At 38.5% G+C, this 22,502-nt stretch overlaps 1 protein-coding gene across 1 annotated transcript; it reads left to right on the top strand.

Annotated features, from left to right (window-relative positions):
• The first annotated feature begins 220 nt into the window (after window positions 1–220).
• Window positions 221–21,105, top strand: ZNF449 (zinc finger protein 449). Its single transcript, XM_077144819.1, has 4 exons — window positions 221–2,576; window positions 4,199–4,403; window positions 17,824–17,937; window positions 18,131–21,105. The coding sequence occupies exons 1-4, from the start codon at window positions 2,223–2,225 to the stop codon at window positions 19,024–19,026; spliced, it is 1,569 nt and encodes a 522-aa protein (XP_077000934.1). The 5' UTR covers window positions 221–2,222; the 3' UTR covers window positions 19,027–21,105.
• The last annotated feature ends 1,397 nt before the right edge of the window (window positions 21,106–22,502 follow it).

The following is a 22,502-nucleotide window of genomic DNA, read 5'->3' as shown; positions in this document are numbered from 1 at the left end:
GGGTGGCTGGCCCCCGGAGGAGCGACCGTTGGTGAGCCCCCCTCGGCCTCGGGTCCGCGCCGCTGCTCTCGGCTTCCCCGCCGGGCCTTCCTGGGGTGGTTCTGGGGCCGGGGTCGCCCGCGCGGGCAGCGCGACGTCGCCGAGGGGCGCGCGGGGCGAGAGCCTGCCCCTCAGCATCCGATTTTAACCCAGATTTTGAACTTTTCGAGGATAGGTCCCATTGACCTTTTCCCAAGTGCCCTGTTTTCACACACTGCTGTATTCTTTGGCTCTCTGAGGGCGGGATAATGACAGGGGAATTTGAGAGAGAAACCCCCCAGCCCCCTTCGAACTTTCTGTTGGGGGTGCGAAGTGAACCTTTCATTGCGGTGTGAAGTGAACTTTTCATTGGGAATGTGAATGAACTTTTTTAGTGGGCGGGGCCAATGGAAGGAAACCGGGACGGTCATTTCCCTGGTAGATGGATTGAAGCTGTGGGTCAGTGACTGGAGGGCTGCCCGGCTGCGATGCTCCTGGATTAATGGGTGTGGCCACAGCCAAGTCGGCAGAGTTCCTAGATTCCCTCCAGCAACAGTTAAGTGCCTGGGCTCAGGGAAGTTGAAGCTTCCCAGGAATTACTCCTGACAACCAATAATCTTTTATTGAGCACTTGCTCTGTGCCAAGCATGCTGCGATTTGCTTTCCATGCAACTGGATCTGAGCAGCAGATTTTCTGAAGTAGGTGCTAATATTATTCTCGTGCCACGGAAAAGGGAACTGGGGGACAGTTAGGTAACTTGCCCAGGGTCACGCAGCTAGGAGGTTACGGACGCCTATACAATGTGTAGCTGAAATTCAGGCTTCCTCATGGTTAAGGGTAATGTGGGGGCAGAGAGTGTCTATTTTCAATGACTGGCTGGGAAGGGAGTCGAGCATTTGGTTTTCCTTGATCCACTCCATCAGAGGACCGGCACACAAGGCATGAGGGCAAGTGTAGAGACAGAGGACCCAGAGTGCACCGGGATAGGTCGGATCTTGAGACACCTGTAGACATGCATGAGTCGCCTCTGTGACCTCAGAGATTCCACAGAGAACATCTTGATGGTTTTAGACATTGGATTTGCAGAAGACTATGAATTCTTTCTTCATAACCATTTCCCTCGGGAATTTATTATGTAGTCTTGGATAAGTTATTTAGTCCTGCTAAGCTTTAAACCTCAATTTCCCATCTTTATTCAGGGGTTAATACTAGTACTCACCTCCTAACATGGGGTGAGGATTAAATGAACTAAGATGTGCAGAATCCTTAGGAAAGTATCTTGCTTGTAATATGAACTCAGTAAGTGTTTGCAGTTATTAATACAGAACAAATTTATGATAGTTTGCCATACTGCAATGCATTTTTCTCATGGGAAAGTCACTTGGATTGTAATTGCAGGACAGGGGGGCGGTGGCACAGGGATGTTTGTAGAACTACACATATTGCAAGATGGGAAGAATGAGGGACTGATGATTGGCTATCCTTACAAAGCTTGGTTCTACTTATAGTCTCTGATTGAAGGCTATTAAGAGGTACTTAAAGCTAAATGGACATTTAAGATTATTCACAAGTATTGTTAGCATTCCTCTTCCATTTCTTTTGAAACTTGCCTATATTCAGAAACACAAACAGTTGTATTAGATTGGGAATGGCATAAGAAGCCAACCTGTCTGTCTATAGGAGGTCCTTAATGATGGAGGTTCTTACCCTGGGGTTCACAGAATTCTAGAGCAGAGCTGTCCAATAGAACTTTCTGCAATAATGTATACTGAGCATTTGAAATGTGGTTACTGTGATCGAAGAACTGATTTTTTATTTTAAATTTGAACTTAAATAGCCAATTGGGCTAGAAGCTACTGTATTGGACAGTGTGGTTCTAAAAGGTTCATGAATAGGCTTGGGGATTTTTTAAATACTTTGAGGTTTTGTGCAGAATTGGATGTGTGTGTGTATTTTTCAAGGAAGCAGGTCCATGGCCTTCATCAGATTCTTAAAAACAGCTGAAACATTAAGAATTGCTGCCTTAAGGCTTTGGTGAATAGTTAGTTAAGGCAGGCAAATGTGCCCTCTCGTAATTACTGCTGTTTCTACTTATATTTTCCTGTTCTCAGCTATAGGTGGCTTCCTAACTACTACAGAGAGAAACAAATTGGAAACTCAGTCTTCAGGTCCCAGATAAGTTCGGAACTGCTGGAAGAGGGCAATGGCTGTGGCTCTGGGTTGTGCAATCCAGGCTTCTTTAAATCAGGGCTCCATGCTTCAAGAATATGATGATGACTGTGAAGTCTTCCGTCAGCGCTTCAGGCAGTTCCAATACAAAGAGGCAGCTGGGCCTCATGAAGCTTTCAACAAACTCTGGGAGCTGTGCTGTCAATGGCTGAAGCCAAAGATGCGTTCTAAGGAACAAATCTTGGAGCTGCTAGTGTTGGAGCAATTCCTAACTATTCTGCCTACGGAGATAGAGACCTGGGTGAGGGAACATTGCCCAGAAAATAGAGAAAGAGTTGTAACACTGATAGAAGACTTACAGAGAGAACTTGAGATACCACAGCAGCAGGTGAGAAAAGAATTTGGGATCTTTGGGATTAGGCAAAAAGAAGTAGCAGAAGCTCCTGGGTCTAGATTAGACATTTTGTCTTTGTGTTATTCCTCAGCCCTAAGAGTTAACTGCAGACATTTTTATTGTGTTCTGCTGTGGTTCTTAACTCAACCAACCCAACCCCCCCTTCTATAGCAAATATTTGTAATGTCCTATTTACTATCCTGAAATGAAATCCATAGATGACATAACCTACTTGCAAACATAAAATACATCAATATAATGCTATGTGGCCTATAGGTCAAAACATCCCATGACCCATTTTTCTACCCCCCATAAGCTCATAACTGTTTTTACCTTTCTAAAGGATTGCTAAAAAAAACAGAATATGCAAAAGACCAAATGTAACCCACAAAGCCTAAAATATTCACTTATCTTTTCCATTATTGAAAATACTGACTTCTCATTCAACTAGGGTGTGCCTATAATATAAAGGAAAAGTATAAGTAGTTTATTATAAAGTAATATGTATTTAAATATATACAATTTGGGTTTGACTGCACCTGAAGACATAATGAAGTTGTCAGATACTTCATCTATTCATAGAATCGCTGTGAATGCAACCACCAGAAACTTTCACACTGAGACAGGTCAGTATGAGCAGTGTTGCTGATGGTTATGGAATTTTCCAAATGGTTAATAGCTCTTATTAAAGTTCTGAAAAAATGATTGTATAGACTTCCTTGCTTCTCACAGTAGTACATTTCTAGAAAATTCAAGTTGGCTAAGACTATATGAAAATATTTTACATACATAAGGCCAACAGGGTGCTGTTCTGACACTTTTTTACCTACCTGAATGTTTGAACAGGATTTTGACAAGTTGTTTCTGATGTGAAACAATTCTGCATTGTGCCTTATGCTCCCATCTCTGGCCCTCTAAATTCCAATAGCCTCCATGTGCCATCATGTCTTAAGCACCTCATGGGGGGCTGGCACTGTCCCCTGTTGAAAACCATGGTAAAGACCCTCTGTGGAGTACCTTAGCCAAGCATGGCACAGAATCTTTGGGGGAAAGGACGAATAGCTTCTAGGTGGCCAAGAAGAGCACTCCAGGATTGTGTGTGGTTGAGGCCCCTCAGTTGCTGCTCACTTCTGGGCACTTGGCCTACCTGAAAAGAAACTTTCTTAATTTTCCTGTTATCCTAGAATGCAAGGAGTTTGTGGTTTCCCTTCCTTCCTCTCTCTTCTTGGGTTTGCTTATTTAGATTGGGCTGGTCTAGACTTTCACTGCCCAATACAGTAACCACTGGCCACATGTGTCTCTTGAGCACTTGAAATGCAGCTAGTCTAGATTGAGATATGCTGTACTGTAAAGCCCATACTAGATTCTGAAGACTTGGTATGAAAAAAGTATGTAAAATATCTCATTAATAGTTGTTTGTTTTGATTACTTGTTTAATTCATGGTATTTGGGATATATTGGGTTAACAAAACATACTATTCAGATTGAATTCTCCTGTTTCTTTTCATTTATTTCATATGGGCATTGGAATACTTAAAATTATATGTATGGCTCACTTTATATTTCTACTGGACAGTACTGCTCTTCAGAGTGATAGGTTTTGACATTTCCTCCAGGTCCATAGGCAAGAAATGCTCTTGGAAGAGTTGGCACCAGTAGGAACAGCATATGTACCACCAAACATCGAACTGGAGTCACCTGCACTTCAGGTGATGGGACCTTCCCAGGAAGCCACCCTTGCAGAGGCGTGGATCCCACAGGAAGGGCCACAGGAGCTGAATTACGGTGCTGCTGGGGAATGCCAGCCTTTTCCAGAACCTGGTAAGGCAAGGGTTTTATTTTTTCTGTTTCTGTTTTGAGAGACAAGAGCTCTGGAGGGTTTGGGTTACAGCTGGACTTATAAACACTGATTACCCAGTGGAAAGGGACTGCTCTGATAAAGATTAGGAAGAGGGAAGGAATGTCTCTGGGAATAACAGGAACAAAATAAGTTAAATAAAATGGGATTAGGTACCCCTTAAGCTAATGGTCTTGTCTGAAGGGCTTGCATCAGGAATGATACACAGGAAAACTTTGGGGAAATGGGTATTGTGAATAAAGACTCATTTCCCCCAGCAAATTTTAATCAATGTTATCTGTGATTTTGTGGCTCCTCAGGTGTTTCTACCATTCTTGGGTCCTCCTCGGTTGCTTTTATAAAGATAAGAGCTTCTTGATATTTTTAGTATTGTACACTCTCCTCAGAGTCTTTTAAAGGGCTTAATCACTTATGAAATGATAAATGAAGTAGCTATTTTTTTAATCAAAACCAAGAACAGTATTTCTCAAAGTGTAATATCCAGACTATTTGCATTGGATTCATCTGGCGGTACATATCTTTAAAATTTTTTTTAACCTGGGTATATATTTTTAGCATCATTTACAGGTGAATGAGATGCACATTAAAGTTTGAGAATCACCATTATATACCCTACAAGGGCTAGTACTAGAAGGAAAGTCTGGGTTGGGAAAGGCAGCTGAACTACATAGCTGAGTGATCCTATTGCACATCCCTTTGGGATTTTTCTTACATTGTTAATAATGCTCCTATCTCTACTCCCCTTTAAAGCTCTGGCCTGAGTGTAGCCAAATACCTCGTCCCTTAGTCCCACAAGAACAGCTACAGCATATTGGCACTTTCAAAAGACTGAAATACTGAGAAAATTGGAGACATAAAAATGGAAATATGTAGAAAAACAATCCAAGTTACAAAATATAGTTTTCTGATCCATCTGTTACTAGCTTCTTGCCAGAGATTGGCAACATTATCCCGGCCCAAATTTTAACATTTATTCACTCAGCAAATATATATGAGCACCATTAAGAGTCAGGCACAGTCACTGACCTGGAGAATCAGTAGTATGCAAGACAAACCCGTTTCCTGCCCTCTGGGAACTTATAGCCCTGAGGAGGATTCAGATATGTAAATAGTGACCAGTACAAAGATGTGAAGGAGGTTGTAGATGCTGTGGGAGTGCACAGGAAGACCAGCTAACCAACCTTTGGTGGAGAGGGAAGACTTCTTGGAGGAAGAGGGATCAAGGTTAAAACCTGTGTGATGAGTTGTAGTTTGCCTGGTGAGTGGTAGAGGTGGGGACGAAAGAGAATTTGGGCCAGAAGAGACAGTATGTGCAAAGGCTCAGGCAGAGAGAGTGGGAACATTTGAAGAGTCGAGAGTATATCACTCCAGCAGCCATGGGAGTGGCAGTGAGAAGGAGAGGTAGGGGGTGGCAATAGATGAGCCTATAGAGAGAAACAGGGGCCTGGTGAGGAGTTTGTGCTTTATTACCAGGGCAGTGGGAAGCCTTTGGCAGTTATTAAAGAGGGCAATGATATCAACAGACTTGCATTTTAGAAGATCACTCTGGCTACAATAGGAATGGGTAAAAGTGAAAGCAGGGATACTATTTAAGAGGTTGTTGCTATCATCCAATGAGAGAGGAGGATGATCTTGATTAAGGTTGTATCAATATTGATGGAAGGAAAAGGCCTGATTCAAAAGATATTTTAGAGGTGAAAATTATAGGACTGGGTATCATTGAGTCTTGGGTTAGGAGGAAGAATTCAAGTTTCTGACAAATGAACTTGGTAGATGAATAATATTCATTGACATAGAGTATACAAGAGAAACAGCATATTTTCTGGGTATGGGTGAATTTACATTAGAACATGAAGAGTTTGAGGTATATATCAGAGTTCTCCAGAGAAACGGAACCAATTGGATGGAGATTTATATATTAAGAGATTTTTGTTTTAAGGAATTTGCTCACTTGATTGTGGGAACTGGACAATCTGAAATCTGTAGGGCAAGCCATCCAGCTGGAAACTCAAGTGGGAGTTGATGCTGCAGTCTTGAGGCAGAATTTGTTCTTACAGGGAAAATGTCAGTGTTTGCTTTGGAGTATATACAACTGATCAAATGAAGCCTACCCCCATTATTGTGGGTAATGGCTTTAATATTACTGATTATAGATGTTGAACACATCTACATCTACAAAGTATACTTATAGTTACACCTAGATTAGTGTTTGATTAAATAACTGGGTACTATAGCCAAGTTAATTTGACACATAAAATGAACCATAGCAAAGTGCTTATGGTTCTCCAGATGGGACTGACCAATATGGAACTGGAGCTCAGGCAAGATTGGGATTCTATATATAGATTGGGGGGTCACAACATTATAGAAAGTAATAGAAGTCTTGAGAGTAGTTGAGATTTTCTTGGAATTATATAGAATGAGAAAGCACATGGTCCCATAGGCAAACACTGGAAGACATCATGTTAAACAAGATCATTATATATGAATTAAAAATCTGTAAAACTTTTAAGGTATCATTCCTGGGTTCCTTGCTTACCAATGCCTTTTCTAACCATATAACAGTCGACTTCCAAAATGTTTTGATCCATTTACAATGGAAGCCCAGAGATATTCTAGCTCCAATGCTTACCTAAGGCGTCCTACTTCTCTTTTTGTTTCCATTCTAAGAGCCATCTCTCTTCTCCTGAAACCTGGCAAACTATGGTGAAGGGCACAGTGAATCACATCTCATATGAGAGTATGGCTTGGTCCCTTCATGACCTAGCAGTAGGATCTCATGTTATCCGTACAATGCCTATTCTGGTTTGCTGGCTGCCAGAATGTGATGTACCAGAAATGGAACAGCTTTTAAAACAGAAAATTTATTAAATTGCGAGTTTAGTTCTAAGCCCATGAAAATGTCCAAATTAAAGCAATGCTATAGAAATGCCCAATCTAAGGTATCCAGGGAAAGATACCTTGGTTCAAGAAGGTCAATGATGTTCAGGGTTTCTCTCTCAACTGGAAAAGCACATGGCAAATGTGATGACGTCTGCTAGCTTTCTCTCCAGGTTTCTTGTTTCATGAAGCTCCCCTAGGGACCTTTGTTGTCCTTCATCTCCAGAGGTCTCTGGCTCTGTAGTTCTCATGGCTCTCCCATGACTCTGCTGCTTCTGGTGGCTCTCTCCAAAATGTTTCCTCTTTTAAAGGATTCCAGTAAACTAATCAAGATGCACCTGGAATGGGTGGAGTCACATCTCCCTCCAATCAAAAGTTAATACCCACAGTTAGGTGAGTCACATCTCTGTGGAAATAATCTAATCACCCTTCCAACCTAAAATATGAATAGGGATTAAAAGAAACGGTTGCCTCCACAAGATGGATGAGAATTAAAACATGGCTTTTCTAGGGTAAATAATGTTTTCAAACTGGCACATTCCACCCTCTAGATCCTAAAAATGACATGTTTTTCCCATATACAAAATGCTTTTATTCCATCACAATATTAGAAAGCCTTAAACCATTTCAGCAACCATATAGATGCAACAGAAATTCAGAAACAGTGAAAAATCTAATCAAAGTCAGCTACAGGCATAGAGTGTTCTAAGGCAAAATTGTCCTCTGGCTCTGAACCTGTAAAGCTAAGAACAAGTTATTTGCTGCCAACATACAAAGGAGGGCAGTCGTAGAATACATATTCCCATTTCTATAGGGAAAAATTGGACAGAACACGGGTCCCTAGACCCAAGCAGTTTTGGAAACCTGCAGGGAAAACCCCGTTAGATTTCAAAGTATGAGAGTCATTTATCTTCATGGCTTTAGAAAGCGGCAGTCCCACCCTTTTTCAAGGGCCTGTGCAGTGGCCCGCCTGTCCCCAAATACAACCTTGGGGGACTTTGGGGAGACCACCTGTTTCTTGACTCCACCTCTCCAAGTATTGTTACTGCACCTGGGCTCTCTGCCATTTCTGGGGCACACGCTTAACCTCTCCATGTGGTGGCAGCCAGGCTCTCCCCAATCCTCAAGGAATGTGCTCTGCCTTCTCCAATGCCTGAAGCGGCATAACTCTTCCACTGCAATGAGGTGGAAAGCCTTCATCTGCCTTCAGGGCAAACTCACCCTCTCCAAGTTCTTGGGTGGGTCTGCTTGCCTGGCCCAAGGTTTCTTGACTTAAGACTTTAACTTCCATAGTTCTGCCTCTGAAGTTATTTTTCCTCCGATGTATCCCTTCTCTGTCCCTCTAGTCCAGACTGGCAATGGTTTTGTTTATACAGATCCCACAATACTCTTGTTGGCTTTCTATGCAGTAGCTTCAGATCATGCCTATCAGATAGAAGGAGTTTCCACAAATCCTTCCTGGATAACTCCATTTCCAATCCTGACTTTTTCTGAAATGGCTGATTGGTTCCACATTTGGCCAAATCTTCATGGGGACACCATTCTCTGGGGTCTCCCTTCCTGGAAGCCCAGTATTTTTCAGAACATCAACTTCTGGCTTCTTTGTACCAAAGAGTTCAGTTCTCTGTGTATCTCTTTCCTGTTTCATTTTGCTATAAGCTGCAAGGAGAAACCAGGCTGCACCTTCCACATTTAATTTGGAGATCTCCTCTGCTAAATATCCAAGTTCATGGCTTTTAAAGTCTGCCTTCCAGCCAAAGCCACTAGTCAATTTTGCCAGATTATCTGCCATTTTAAAACAAGGATCACCTTCCTTCTAGTTTGAAATAGCCTCATTTCTATCCAGAACCTCATCAAAGGTATCTTTAGAGTCCACATTTCTACTAACAGTCTCTTCAAAGCATTCTAGGCCTTCTCTATCAAGCGCTTCACAACTCTTCCAAAATCTTTCCCTTATCCATTTAAAAAGCTATTCCTACATGTTTGGTATTTGCAAACCACAGCACCCCACTTCTCTAGTACCAAAATATGTTCTGGTTTGCTAGTTGCCACAATGCAATATACCAGAAATGGAACGGCTTTACAAAGGGGGAATTTATTAAGTTGCAAGTTTACAGTTCTAAGCCCGTGAAAATTCCCAAATTAAAGCAAGGCCATGGAAATGCCCAATCTAAAGTATCCAGGGAAAGATACCTTGGTTCAAGAAAGCTGATGATGTTCAGGGTTTCTCTCTCAACTGTAAAAGTACATGGCAAACATGGTGATGTCTGCTAGCTCCTTCTCCAGGCTTCTTGTTTCTTGAAGCTCCCATAGGGGCGTTTGTTGTCCTTCTTCATCTCCAGAGGTCTCTGGCTGCTTGGGCTCTGTAGTTCTCATGGCTCTCCCATGACTCTGCTGCTTCTGGTGGCTCTCTCCAAAATGTTTCCTTTTAAAGGACTCCAATAAACTAATCAAGACCCACCTGGAATGGGTGGAGTCACATCTCCCTCCAATCAAAGGTTAATACCCACAGTTAGGTGAGTCACATCTCTGTAGAGATAATCTAATCACGCTTCCAACCTACAATACTGAATGGGGATTAAAAGAAATGGCTGCCCCCACAAGATGGATGAAAATTAAAACATGGCTTTTCTAGGGTAAATAATCTTTTCAAACCAGCACAATGCCACAGCACCCATAGAATAAGAATTTAACTCATAAAGTTACAGAATAATTATTTGGTTACAAAATTGTCCCTCTTTCTATATGTAATCAATTTGTCCAGGTGCCATTTTTATAATCCACACTACCAAGTGCTGGCCATGTAGAAGACATAGCCCTGTCTTGTTTTTAAGTAGAGGCAACTAAAAGGAAAAACCCACAAGTATATATCTAAAGATATAATGGTCAAAACAGAACTGTATAAAATATTGTCATTTATGTTCTGATATTTAGCTATATTTCATAGTCTGTTAAGAAGTTTAAAAATCTGTATTTTTGCACATATGCCTGCAACAATTAGAAGAAACTAGCTAGTAAGATTTAATTATAAATCTTTCTGCATATGCATTCTAATTCTCCAGGTTAGTTTGTTCCCCTTATCAACAGTGATAGGTAAAAAGATCATGTATGATGACAAGCAGCAATATTAATCTTGGTTTTACTACTTTACCCTTTAAAGCATGTGAAAATCCAGTGAATGTAACAAGGGATAGATAGAATGAATGAATGAATGAAACAAGTGAAAAATACAAATTTGGAGGAAAGGAAATGACCCCTTTGTCATCACTGTTTAAAATGATATTATATGCTTTATAAAATGATGAAAGACATATTATCCATTATTTAAGGTTATGTAACCTTTTACTGTCAATTTTAAAATGAAACCATCTTTAATGTATTATATGAGGTACATTCTATTATAAATTGAATGTAAACACAGAATGTTATCAGAATCAAAGAAAAAATTTTAAATAATGGGATAAATAATTTCATTGTATGTTTTAGTTTGGAATATAATCCCTGTCAACAGAAAATTAGGTTGTTGGACTGAATGAAGCTGCATCTGAGCTATAGGTTTTTGTTTTGTTTTGTGTTGTTTTGTTTTGATTTTACTATTATTACTTTTATTTTTTTCTCTATATTAACATTCTATATCTTTTTCAGTTATGTTGCTAGTTCTTCTAAACCAATGCAAATGTACTAAGAAATGATGATCATGCATCTATGTGATGATGTTAAGAATTAATGATTGCATGTGTAGAATGTTATGATCTCTAAATGTTGGGTTAATTTCTTTTTTTCCGTTAATTAAAAAAAAAAAAAAAAAGAGAAGGGATAATTGGAGATGAAGGGATACAGACTGTACAACGGGACTGGATATAAAAACTCAGAAATGGACAGCACAATACTACCCAATTGTAATGCAATTATGTTAAAACACTGAATGAAGCTGCATGTGAGGTATAGGTTTTTTGTTTTTGTTTTTTTTGTTTTTTTTCTTTCTATTATTGTTTTAATTCTTATTCTGTTGTCTTTTTATTTCTTTTTCTAAATCGATGCAAATGTACTAAGAAATGATGAATATGCAACTATGTGATGTTATTAAGAATTACTGATTGTACATGTAGATTGGAATGATTTCTAATTGTTTTGTTAATTCTTTTTTTAATTAATAAAAAAAAAAAAGATAATAGAAAATTAGGTTGTTGGGTTTATGTCTTAGTTTTACCAGGGCTGCTGTAACAAAGTGACACGGAATAGTTGGCTTAAACAACAGGAATTTATTGTCTCACAGTTTTAGAGACTACAAGTCCAAGATCAAGGTGTCAACAGGGTCATGCTTTCTTCCAAGACTGTAACATTCTGGTGGTAGCTTACTGGCAATCCATAACTCAGTCTCTACCCTTGTCATCTGACCATCTGTCTCCTTCTGTATCTTCCTCCTGTGTCCAAATTTTCTGTTTATAAGGACTCCAGTCAAACTGGATTAAGGCACATCCTGACTCAGTTTGGACTCAATAAAATCTTCAAAGATGCTATTTACAATGAGTTCATATACATAGGACTGGGGGTTAGGATTTGAACTTTCCTTTGTGAAGGACGTGATTCAATACAAAACAGTACGTGTTCATTATAAAAAAATAACTTGGGGAGATCAGTATGGTGGAGTGAGAACATTTAGGGTTCCATCCCCTCACAGAAGCTTTGACCAACCAGAAAGAACTCGCAAAAACATCTTTTTTTACACTCTCAGGAAACAGTAAAGGACTGCAGTAACAGGGCAAATATCGAATCAAGAAAAAGGTCACATAAAAGTAGTAGGATCTCCTGACACTCTGACATCTACTCCTGGTACCAAAGGGAGCGGAGTAACTCTTGGGTACATACTGTGAGCATGTATGTCTGGCCCAATCTGTCTCATGGTGGCCTGAAATACTCACCATACCAGAAATTGTCTTGCATGTAGAAGGCAGCTCACAGAGCTCTCCTACAAAATGCTGTGGGAGAGCAGTGGAAGTGGCTACTTCAGGAAAGGAATTGCTGGCTATGGGTCATACAGTACTGTGCCTGGAACTATGAAGACTCCATTTCCTGGGGAAGTGAGAACATTCATATCCATGTAAACAGGAGGATTCCTAGGGCCAAGTACATATGCCCAAGACAAGATGCATGCGCAGAAGGGACTAGGAAGACCACTATGCTTTGGCCTGGAGCTATTCTCTAAATTCAGTGTATGGATAAGCTCTGAAGGAGAGCACTTGTACAGGTCTTTCTGCAAAGACTGGCCAAGATGTTTTCTTTTTTCCTACTTTTTTTATTCTGTTAGCCCCTGACAATCAAAGAAAGCTCTGTTGTAACACTAGATGGATAAAATTTAAGGATAAGACACCCAAGAGTCTAAATTCCAGTGATATATCAAAATATCAAAATGTTCAGATTTCAACAAAAGATTACAAAACATACAAGGAAGCAGGAAGTGATGGCCTAGGCAAAGGAGAAGATTAAAGCATTAGAAATCATCAAGAAAGGATCAGACTGGGACACTCCAGACAATGATTTTAAAAACTGGTCCTAAATATGCTCAAAGAGCTAAAGAAAAACATGGACAAAGACCTAGAGGAAATCAGGAAAATGATAGATTAACAAAACAGAATATCAGTAGAGAGATGGAAATTATGCAAATGAACCAAACAGAGCAGAAGATCAGAGTAACAAATTAATAACTCCCTAGAGGGGTTCGACAGCAGACTGAAGATGACAGAAGAAAGAATCAGTGAACTTGAAGATAAGACAAAAAATCATCCAGTCTGAGGAGCAGAAAGAAGAAAGAATGAAGAAAAGTGAAGAGAATCTGAGGAATCTGTAGGAGACCATCAAGTATAACAATATTCACATCACAGGAATCTCAGAAGGAAAAGAAAGAGAGCAAGGAGCCGAGGGAATATTCAAAGAAGTAACAGCTTCCAATTTGTCAAATTTAACAAAACAACATGAACATACACATCCAAGATGTTTAACAAACTCCAAACAGGATGAACTCAAGTAGCTCCACACCATGCCAGGTTATATCAAACTGTCGAATGCCAGATATAAAGAGAGAATGTTAAAAGTCACAAAAGAGAAGCACCATGTCATATACAAGGAGGGAGCCTCAATAACATTAAGTGCCAGTTTCTCATTGGAAACCATGGAAGCAAGAAAGCTATGGGAAGACACAATTAAAGTACTGATAGTAAAAAATTGCTAGCCAGGAATTCTACATCCAGTAAAACTTTTTCAAAAATGAGGGAGGGAGCAGGCAACAGTGGATCAGTGACAGAGTTCTCACCTGCCATGCTGGATACCCAGGTTCAGTTCCTGGAGCCTGCCCGTGCCAAAAAAAGAAAAAATGAGGGAAGGATTAAGACATTCTCAGATAAACAAAAGCTGAAGGAGTTCATCACCACTAGACCTACCCAACAATCAATGCTAAAGGGAATTCTGCAGGTTGAAAGAAAAGGACAATACAATTGGCTGAAGTCATGGGAAGAAAGGAACATCTCTAGTAAAGGTAGTGGCATGGTAAACATAAATACCAGTAGTATTATATTTTTATTTGTAACCCCATTTTTTTACTTCCTACAACATCTAAAAAAGCAAATGCATAAAATGTAATAGTAAATGAATGGTTTGGACTCACAGTGTATAAATATGTAATTTGTGACAAGAACTACATATAGTAGGGGATGGAGGGGTATAGGAACATAGTTTATGTATGCTATTGAAATTAAGTTTGTATCAAAGCAAACGAGATTGATGTTAAATTTAAGCCTCATGATAACCACAATGAAAATATCAGGGGATGTGCATACTCATAGAGACAAAGTAGAGTACTGATTATCAGAGATAAGGGTCAGGAGCAATGGGAGTTAATACAAAATTAGTATAAATTTTCTATTTGGGGTAAAGAGAAATTTCTAGTAATGATGATGGTAAGGGTACTGCAACATTATGAATTTGATTAATCCTACTGAATGGTATGCTTAGGAGTAGGAGGGGTTGGGATGGGAAGATTTATGTTGTATATATATTTCCACAATTTAAAAAAAAGAGAGAAATGAAGAAGTAATGACAAATGCAGTACATGATACTGGATGGGATCTAAGAATGGAGGAGAAAAGGCTGAAAAGGAAAGGAAATGATTGAGACCTAAGAAAAAATTGGAATATAAAATAAGTTTATATCAATGTTAAATTCCTTGAACTTATTAACTAAACTTATGTGACTATAGAAGTGAATATCATTGTTTGTGGGAAATGTACATTGAAATATTATGTGCTCAAGGAGTATGATGCTTGCAACCTACTTTCAAATGTTGGAGAGGAGAGGAGAAGAATGATAGAATGGTATGGCAAAGGTGGCAAAATGTTAAAATTGGGGGTTCTGAGTATTTGGGAGTACAGTCTTTGTATTATTTTTGAAACTTCCTGTAATTTTGAAGTTATTTCAAAATAAAAGGTTAAAAAAATTCAGAAGAAAATGCCTTTTGTATTTTGGGAATAACTTCTGTTAGTAAATAACTGAAGGAAGCTTGCATACCTAGTGATGAACTGAAAACTAAAGCTTAATCCTTTGTTATGGAACAAGCATGGAATAAATAATTATGTTACTGATAATGCATATTTATCACTTTAATAACCATTTGTGTAAAACTCTGCCACAGTTAGATGCTTCAGTGTGAAAGAGGCCAATGAACATGTGCTGGTTTGAAACTATTATATACCCTAGAAAAGCCATGTTTTAATCCTGTTCCAATCTTCTGGGGGCTGCTGTTTCTTTTTATCCTGATTCAATATCACAAGACAAACTTTTGATTATATTATCCCACGGAGACATGGTATGCCCAATTGTGGTGTGGCTTTTTGATTAGATGGAGATGTGACTCCACCTATTCAAGGTGGGTCTTGATTAGTTTACTAGAGTTCTTTTAAAGGGGAAACATTTTGGAGAAAGCTCACATGCAAACTCTTGGAGAACAGTCCAAGTTACTGTAGAGCTGACAGACACATGGATGTTTAGAGATGCTTGGAGTGCTGACAGAGAACAGATACCTAGATACAGGCAGAGCCCAGCAGACATCACCATAAGATGCCAAGCAAGCAAGAACCCAGAGTTGTGTCCCAGAGGAGCTAAGTGAATCCCCACAGACACTTAGAGAGGAAACCACTGGCATCAGAAGCTGGAAGCAACTGAACCAGGAACAAGGACCAGCAGACCCCAGCCATGTGCCTTCTTATGTGACAGATATAGGCCATTCTTTCTTTCTTTCTTCTTTTTTTTGGCATGGGCAGGCACCGGAAATCGAACCCAGGTCTCCAGCATAGCAGTGAGAACTCTGCCTGCTGAGCCACCATGACCCACCCAATATAGGCCATTCTTGAGCCAAGTTATCTTTTCTTGGATGCCTTAGCTTGGACATTTTTCTGGCCTTAGAACTTTTAACTTGTAACTTATTATATTCCCTTTTTAAAAGCCATTCCATTTCCGGTATATTGCATTCTGGTAGCTTAACAAACTAATACAGAAAATAATCAAAATAAGAGTGAATAGAAAAATTTCAAGCAAAAATACTATAATACAAGAGTCTATACTTTGTTAAAGTAATGAAATAGACTTCAGAAAGATGACAAATATGCAGATCAGAAGTTAAGGCTAGAAATCAAACAGTGTTCAGTCATAATATTAAAATAGAATTATCATTATCCTCTTTAACTAACAGAACTGTAAAGAATCAAAAACAAGACCTTAAAAATATTGCAGGATGAAATTAATAAACAGGTTGGTAGGGTCAGAAATGATGAAAGATATTCCAATGTTTGCAGAGCTTACTAGCAGAAAGCCTATAAAATATGAATAATAGGAAATAAATTAGTCTTATGAAATAGCTGACTGAGAGAATGTGCTAAGCCGAATGGGAGGCAAACTATGAAGAATTTTGTGTATGCAATGGAAAGTAATCCAAGAAATTCGTAAGTTTAAAAAATAACTCATTTAAACCCAAGCCACACACTTCCAGATGCTAGAGATAGGGAATAATATTAGAATGTCTACAGTCATAAATAGAGGAAGTGCTGGTCCAAAAAAAATGTATCATGCATATCTTTTGAAAATGTGGAGTTCAAAATTAGTACACAAAAATTGGGACACATTTTCAGTTGTCAATACTTTGAGTTTTTATTTAAATTGATAGGGTTTCACTAGAAAATTGTATACAAAATGTTAAAGATCAAATCTTTTTGGTGATGAAGTATATGAGAGATAAAAATTTAAAAGGAAATACAGAGTAAACAAATACTATCTGCAGAGTGTGAGATTTTTGGCTCAAATTTCTTCAGATTATCCTGCTACACCAAAAAATATACCATAAGCTACTTTACAAACCTCCTATCATATTATTTCTTGGTATAGTGGAGTCTAACTATAGTCTTTGTTAATGAAATAGTAATAAAGTCATTCCCTAAACATGGGGTGGGAGGAACATTCATCACGGAAGCACCTCTTTGTAAACCTCAAACACTTTCTTCCCTCTTTGTATTAGTTATCTATTGCTATGCAACAAACTTCCTCCAAATCTCAGCAACAAACATTTATAATTTCATAGTTTCTGTGGGTCTGAAACTCAGGAGTGGTGTACTGGGTATTTCTGGCTTAGAGCTTCTCATATGGTTTCTGCAAGATGTCAAAAGAGGCCACATCTGAAAACTTGACTGAGTCTGGAGGATCCACTTTAAAGATTGCTCACCACTTGGTTGTTTGCAAGAAAACTCAATTTTTCACAGCATGGGCTTCCCATACATTACCTGACTGTCCTTACAATATGGCAGCTAGTTTCCCCCACAGTGATTCACGGGACAGCAAGGAAGAATCTGCAAAGGCTTTTTTATCCTAGTCACACACCATTACTTCCACTTAATTCTATTAGAAGAGAATCAGTAAGTTCAACCCTTACTTAAGGGGAAGAGAATTAAGCTCCACCTCTTGAAGGGAAGAATATCAAAGAATTTGGAGGCATATTTTAAAACCACAATCCACCCCATGCTTCCCTGTCCCTGCTAGTCTTTTACACTTTACAATATATCTTCAGTTAATTAGATCTCATAGAATATAGCCATGATGAATCTCTTGGTTGTAGCAATGAGTTTAACATTTAGGAAGACTTACTTCAATTTTAGCTGTAACCCAAAAATTTCTATTATAAGAATAGATGTACATCTAATTTCATGCATTGACTTCACCACAAAATTTATTTACCACCACTACATAGATAAGAGGAGAATATCCATGAACTTAGCAAAACTGATATTTTCCACATAACGGTTTTGTTCTTGTATTTAAAAAGATTCTTCTCATAAGTTCCAGGTGAAATAAGCCAAATTGATAAGGAAAAAGTTTTGAGAGGCCATTTGTCCAAGACATCAGCATGAACTCCATAAAAACCGTTAGTGACCTAAATTTTCATGCTTTTCATTTTCTTATGACTAGGATATCCAATACCAAATATTGACCCAAGCTTCCCAATGGAGCATAGAGAAGAGTCATGGATGAAGGAATTACAGGATTCCACAGAAATGGAACAATTACTTGATTCCAAGATAGGTAAGTAATTGTTCATTGAATACTAGGGGAGAGTAAAAAGAAAATTTCAGCCTAATCATGGTGTAAAGAACTTTGGGATTCCACTTGGGAGTTTCTGTCTTCCCATTGGTAGTTTAATATAATTATACACCCCCCCCCACTTTCTTTTCTCCTTGGAACAGAGTGACTTTTCAATTTCTTTATTTTCCCTCAGATTTTGATATTGGGATAGAAAATGAAGAAGATACCTCAAAACAGAAAAAGCTGGATGACATATATCCATTTATTGTTTCTTTAGAGGGGAGTTCTCTCCATGGTTCCATTTTGCCAAAAGACTATGAACAATTAGAAAATCAATGGGAAAACCCTCCAGAGGAGTTACAGACAGATTTAACAAAACTTGTAGATGATCAGAACCACTCTCTGGGAGAAAAACCTGAGAGCTCTAACCTGGAAGAACCGCTCAATCCTAGACCCCATAAGAAAAAGAGCCCAGGAGAGAAACCTCACCGATGTTCTCAGTGTGGAAAATGTTTTGCTCGTAAGTCACAACTTACTCGGCACCAGAGAATTCATTCAGGAGAGGAGCATCACAAGTGTCCTGAATGTGGGAAAAGCTTCCTTCGTAGTTCAGACCTTTATAGACACCAACGACTTCACACAGGGGAGAGACCCTATGAATGCACTGTATGTAAAAAGAGATTCACTCGGCGGTCACACCTTATAGGGCATCAAAGAACACATTCTGAAGAAGAAACATATAAATGCCTTGAGTGTGGGAAAAGTTTTTGTCATGGATCAAGTCTTAAAAGACATCTGAAAACTCACACAGGTGAAAAACCTCATAGATGTCATAGTTGTGGGAAAAGTTTTCTTCGATTGACAGCTCTTACTTTGCACCAGAGAACTCACACTGAAGAAAGACCTTTTAAATGCAATTATTGTGGGAAGAGCTTTAGACAGAGACCAAGCCTTGTGATTCATTTAAGAATTCATACGGGGGAGAAACCATACAAGTGTAGTCATTGTTCTAAAAGTTTCAGACAGAGAGCAGGCCTTATTATGCACCAAGTCACTCACTTTAGAGAAGACTTCTTTAAGAATTGTTGAGGGAGACAGGTCCTATAGAAATTGACACCCCAAAATTCTTAACCTTCAACAACCTGTTTATCATGGAAGAACAGTTTTGCCTCAGCTTATAAGAAAGCTATTTTTGCAACCCCCATCTTCCAAGGCATATGAGTTCTAGAGTATTCGCCTTCTCTTGCAACTGTCTTGCATTTGATTTATTCTGCCTGCATAACTTATAATTTTTTCATTACAATGAAAATGTGTACCAAGCTGATAATATCATAGGTATAAGTATAAAGCATATAAGGGGTGACATTCCTTTTAGGTCTAGGATCAATATAGTAGATTATCCCAGTAACCATTTCTATCTGAGAGATCTATTATAGCAGTACTATAATGGTTCTGTGTCATTATGACAGGTGAATATATTAGTTCAAGGTATTAGGATGTGTCCAGAGTGGCAAGAAAGGAGACAGTGAAGTTCGTCAAACTATAAAATGTGTCAGAGCCACAGGGGCCTGGTAGGCCCTGGTATATTCCCATTGAAATTTTTATGTTTTAGAAAATCAAGTTTTTAACATTTACTTTTAATGTTATGAAGTTTCCTACACTGCCTATTTGGCAGTCTGTGGAAATGCTCCTTAGAGCTGAGAATTAATTTGGTGATGTATTTTATTCGCAGAATAAGTAAGGTCTGTGTCTGGAAAAACCCACTTGACAGATGAATTGATTCAATTAGAGTCTAATTTAATTTAGATTGACTGAAAAAACAGTGTCCATTGCTTTTCACTCTCCTTTGGTATTCAGTCATGTATCTCTTGGTGCTTTTTACATTTTACCCATTCTTTTAATCCAGTATCCCCCCAACTGTGTGTCATAGCGCATTTAGTTCTATAAGATATTCTGCAAATAAGCTCTTCCCTTTGTAGATTTCACAGTGCATATCAGCATATGAGAATCTCTGAGAGGCACTTCAGATAATATCTGAAAGGGAAGAAAACTCCTTTTATGGCTCAATGTTTACCAAACTTATTGGTCTCCAGAATCCTTTTTCATGTACATCTAGTAATAACTCACAGAACTAATGTTTTGCAAATATTCCTTGGAACATACTGCCTTAAACAATATTCCTACAGCTATCAGTTTAGACTTGTTATTCCCAAGCCTAGTTAACTCAAACAGTGTCGTGAGAAATTCTTTAAACAAACATATACATCTTTTATGTAATATATACACATGTGCATGCACACACACAAATCACTGTAAGGAAGTGAGAGTCACTAATTCAGATAATTTATACATTTCCCAGTGATTCTCATCCTTTTAAAAATTTTCTTATAACTACATACATACACATTGCTCTCTTATATAAATGTTCTCATGTAATCACATTAAAAACTCAAATTCCTTCAGCAAGGGAAGAACTATCTGAGTCAGTTAAAGCTGTTAATACATGAAAGTAGTCATTGATCTTGGATCCTTGCTGTGAAATATAAGAAATATCACATACAAACATTCTCTTTATGAAGATATCCAGTCTTCCTTTCCTTAAACTAAAATCAGGGAAAGTATATCTTTTCTATACTATTGAAGTTATTGGAAGTGATATTCAATATAAATATGTGTTGGTTATTTACTATGTGCCTGACTAGCCCTGCTCTAAGTTTAATGGAAGTTAGTAAAAAAAAATTGTGACTCATGGAACAGGTTCAGAAAGAGTTTATAATGTCTTTAGTTAAACAATGGAGAACAATGCAAAAGACTATGTAATGAAGTGCCAAATCATATCAAATGTAGAGCCAGGATGTGTCTTTAATTCTTGTCATCCAGGTCCCTGTATGATGCTGCTATTATCTGGGGTTAAAATCGGGATCCCAGTAGCAATAAACATATAATGAGAGGAGTCCGAATGTAGAGATGAAAAATGCTGAATATGACTTCTCTTTACTCTCTTGTGGAATTGCACTTAAACCATAACATTCTGTGCCTTAGAATGGATGTGCCCAACTGTTCTGTATCTATGCAATATTTTAATAAAGTGGAATGGTACACTTCTTGCAACTAATTAACTAATTAGTTGAACAACCTATAGATCTGATTTCCTAAACTATGGCAAAAGCACTGCAACTGACTGCTGTTCCCCGCCCCAATTCAGAATCACTCTTTGTTGTTTAATGATAAAAGCACTTGAAACTAGGAATTTTCCTGTAAGTCTAGCTTTGATTACATTATATAATTTTGATATATGCTGTTCTTATTGGATATTTCAAAATCATTTGATATTACAATTCTCATTGTTAATTTCTGTCTGACCCAAGAGTTTCAGAATGTTAACATTTCTCTTAATTTTTGGCTTTACTGAATTGTGATTTTAAAAGGAGGTCCATTCTGTTTCAGCTTTTTGAAAGTTCATTTAGGTTTTCTTCAAGATTTATATTTGATAAAAGTGGGTAAATTCCCTAAAAAACCAAGAAAATAAGGGTTCTATTTGTAGAGCATTTATTTAGAATACAGATTTGGACCTCTCAATTACTTTTATGCCTTTAGGAGCATCCCTAGTGCCCATGATGGGGTAGTCACAGAGAAGGGGTTGGTTGCTACCCATTCTACCCTCCTGCATTTTTGTACTCCCCTTCCCTTGTTAAGTGATTTTAAAAATCTATGTTATGGATGTGTTATAGCAATTACTAATAGCTGTCTAGGTAGCTATCATGGCTGGCAGTATAAACAGGAAAATAAAGGACCTAGGAGAGACATACTTCTCCAAACCAAGCTGAGAACATCTGTTCTAGTTTGCTAGCTGCCGGAATGCAATATACCAGAAACAGAACAGCTTTTAACAAGGGGAATTTAATGAGTTGCTAGTTTACAGTTCTAAGGCCAAGAAAATGCCCCAATTAAAACAAGTCTATAGAAATGTCCAATCAAAGGCATCCAGGGAAAGATACCTTGGCTTAAGAAGGCCGATGAAGTTCAGGGCTTCTCTCTCAAGTGAGAAGGCACATGGCGAGCACAGTCAGGGCTTCTCTCTCAGATGGAAGGGCACATGGCGAGTACGGCGTCATCTGCTAGCTTTCTCTCCTGGCTTCCGGTTTCATGAAGCTCCCTGGGAGGTGTTTTCCTTCTTCATCTCCAAAGATCGCTGGCTGGTGGACTTCTCCTTCTCATGGCTATGTCATTCTTCTCTGCTTTCTCTGAATCTCTCATTCTCCAAAATGTTTCCTCTTTTATAGGACTTCAGAAACTAATCAAGACCTACTCAAATGGGTGAAGACATGTCATCCCCTAATCCAGTTTAACAACCATTCTTGACTAAATCACATCAACCAGGGAGATGACCATTACAGTTTCAAATATACAGTATTGAATAGGGATTATTCTACCTTTATGAAATGGGATTTATATTAAAATATGGCTTTTCTTAGGGGGCATACTTTCTTTCAAACCAGCACAACATCCTTTAAGAATTTCATAATAGTGACCCTCTGAAATCAGCAGGGATTATTTCATAGTGT

This window comes from Tamandua tetradactyla, chromosome X, assembly GCF_023851605.1.
Source record: "Tamandua tetradactyla isolate mTamTet1 chromosome X, mTamTet1.pri, whole genome shotgun sequence".
Classification (NCBI taxonomy): Eukaryota; Metazoa; Chordata; class Mammalia; order Pilosa; family Myrmecophagidae; genus Tamandua; species Tamandua tetradactyla.
This window is presented reverse-complemented; position numbering and strand designations above follow the sequence as displayed.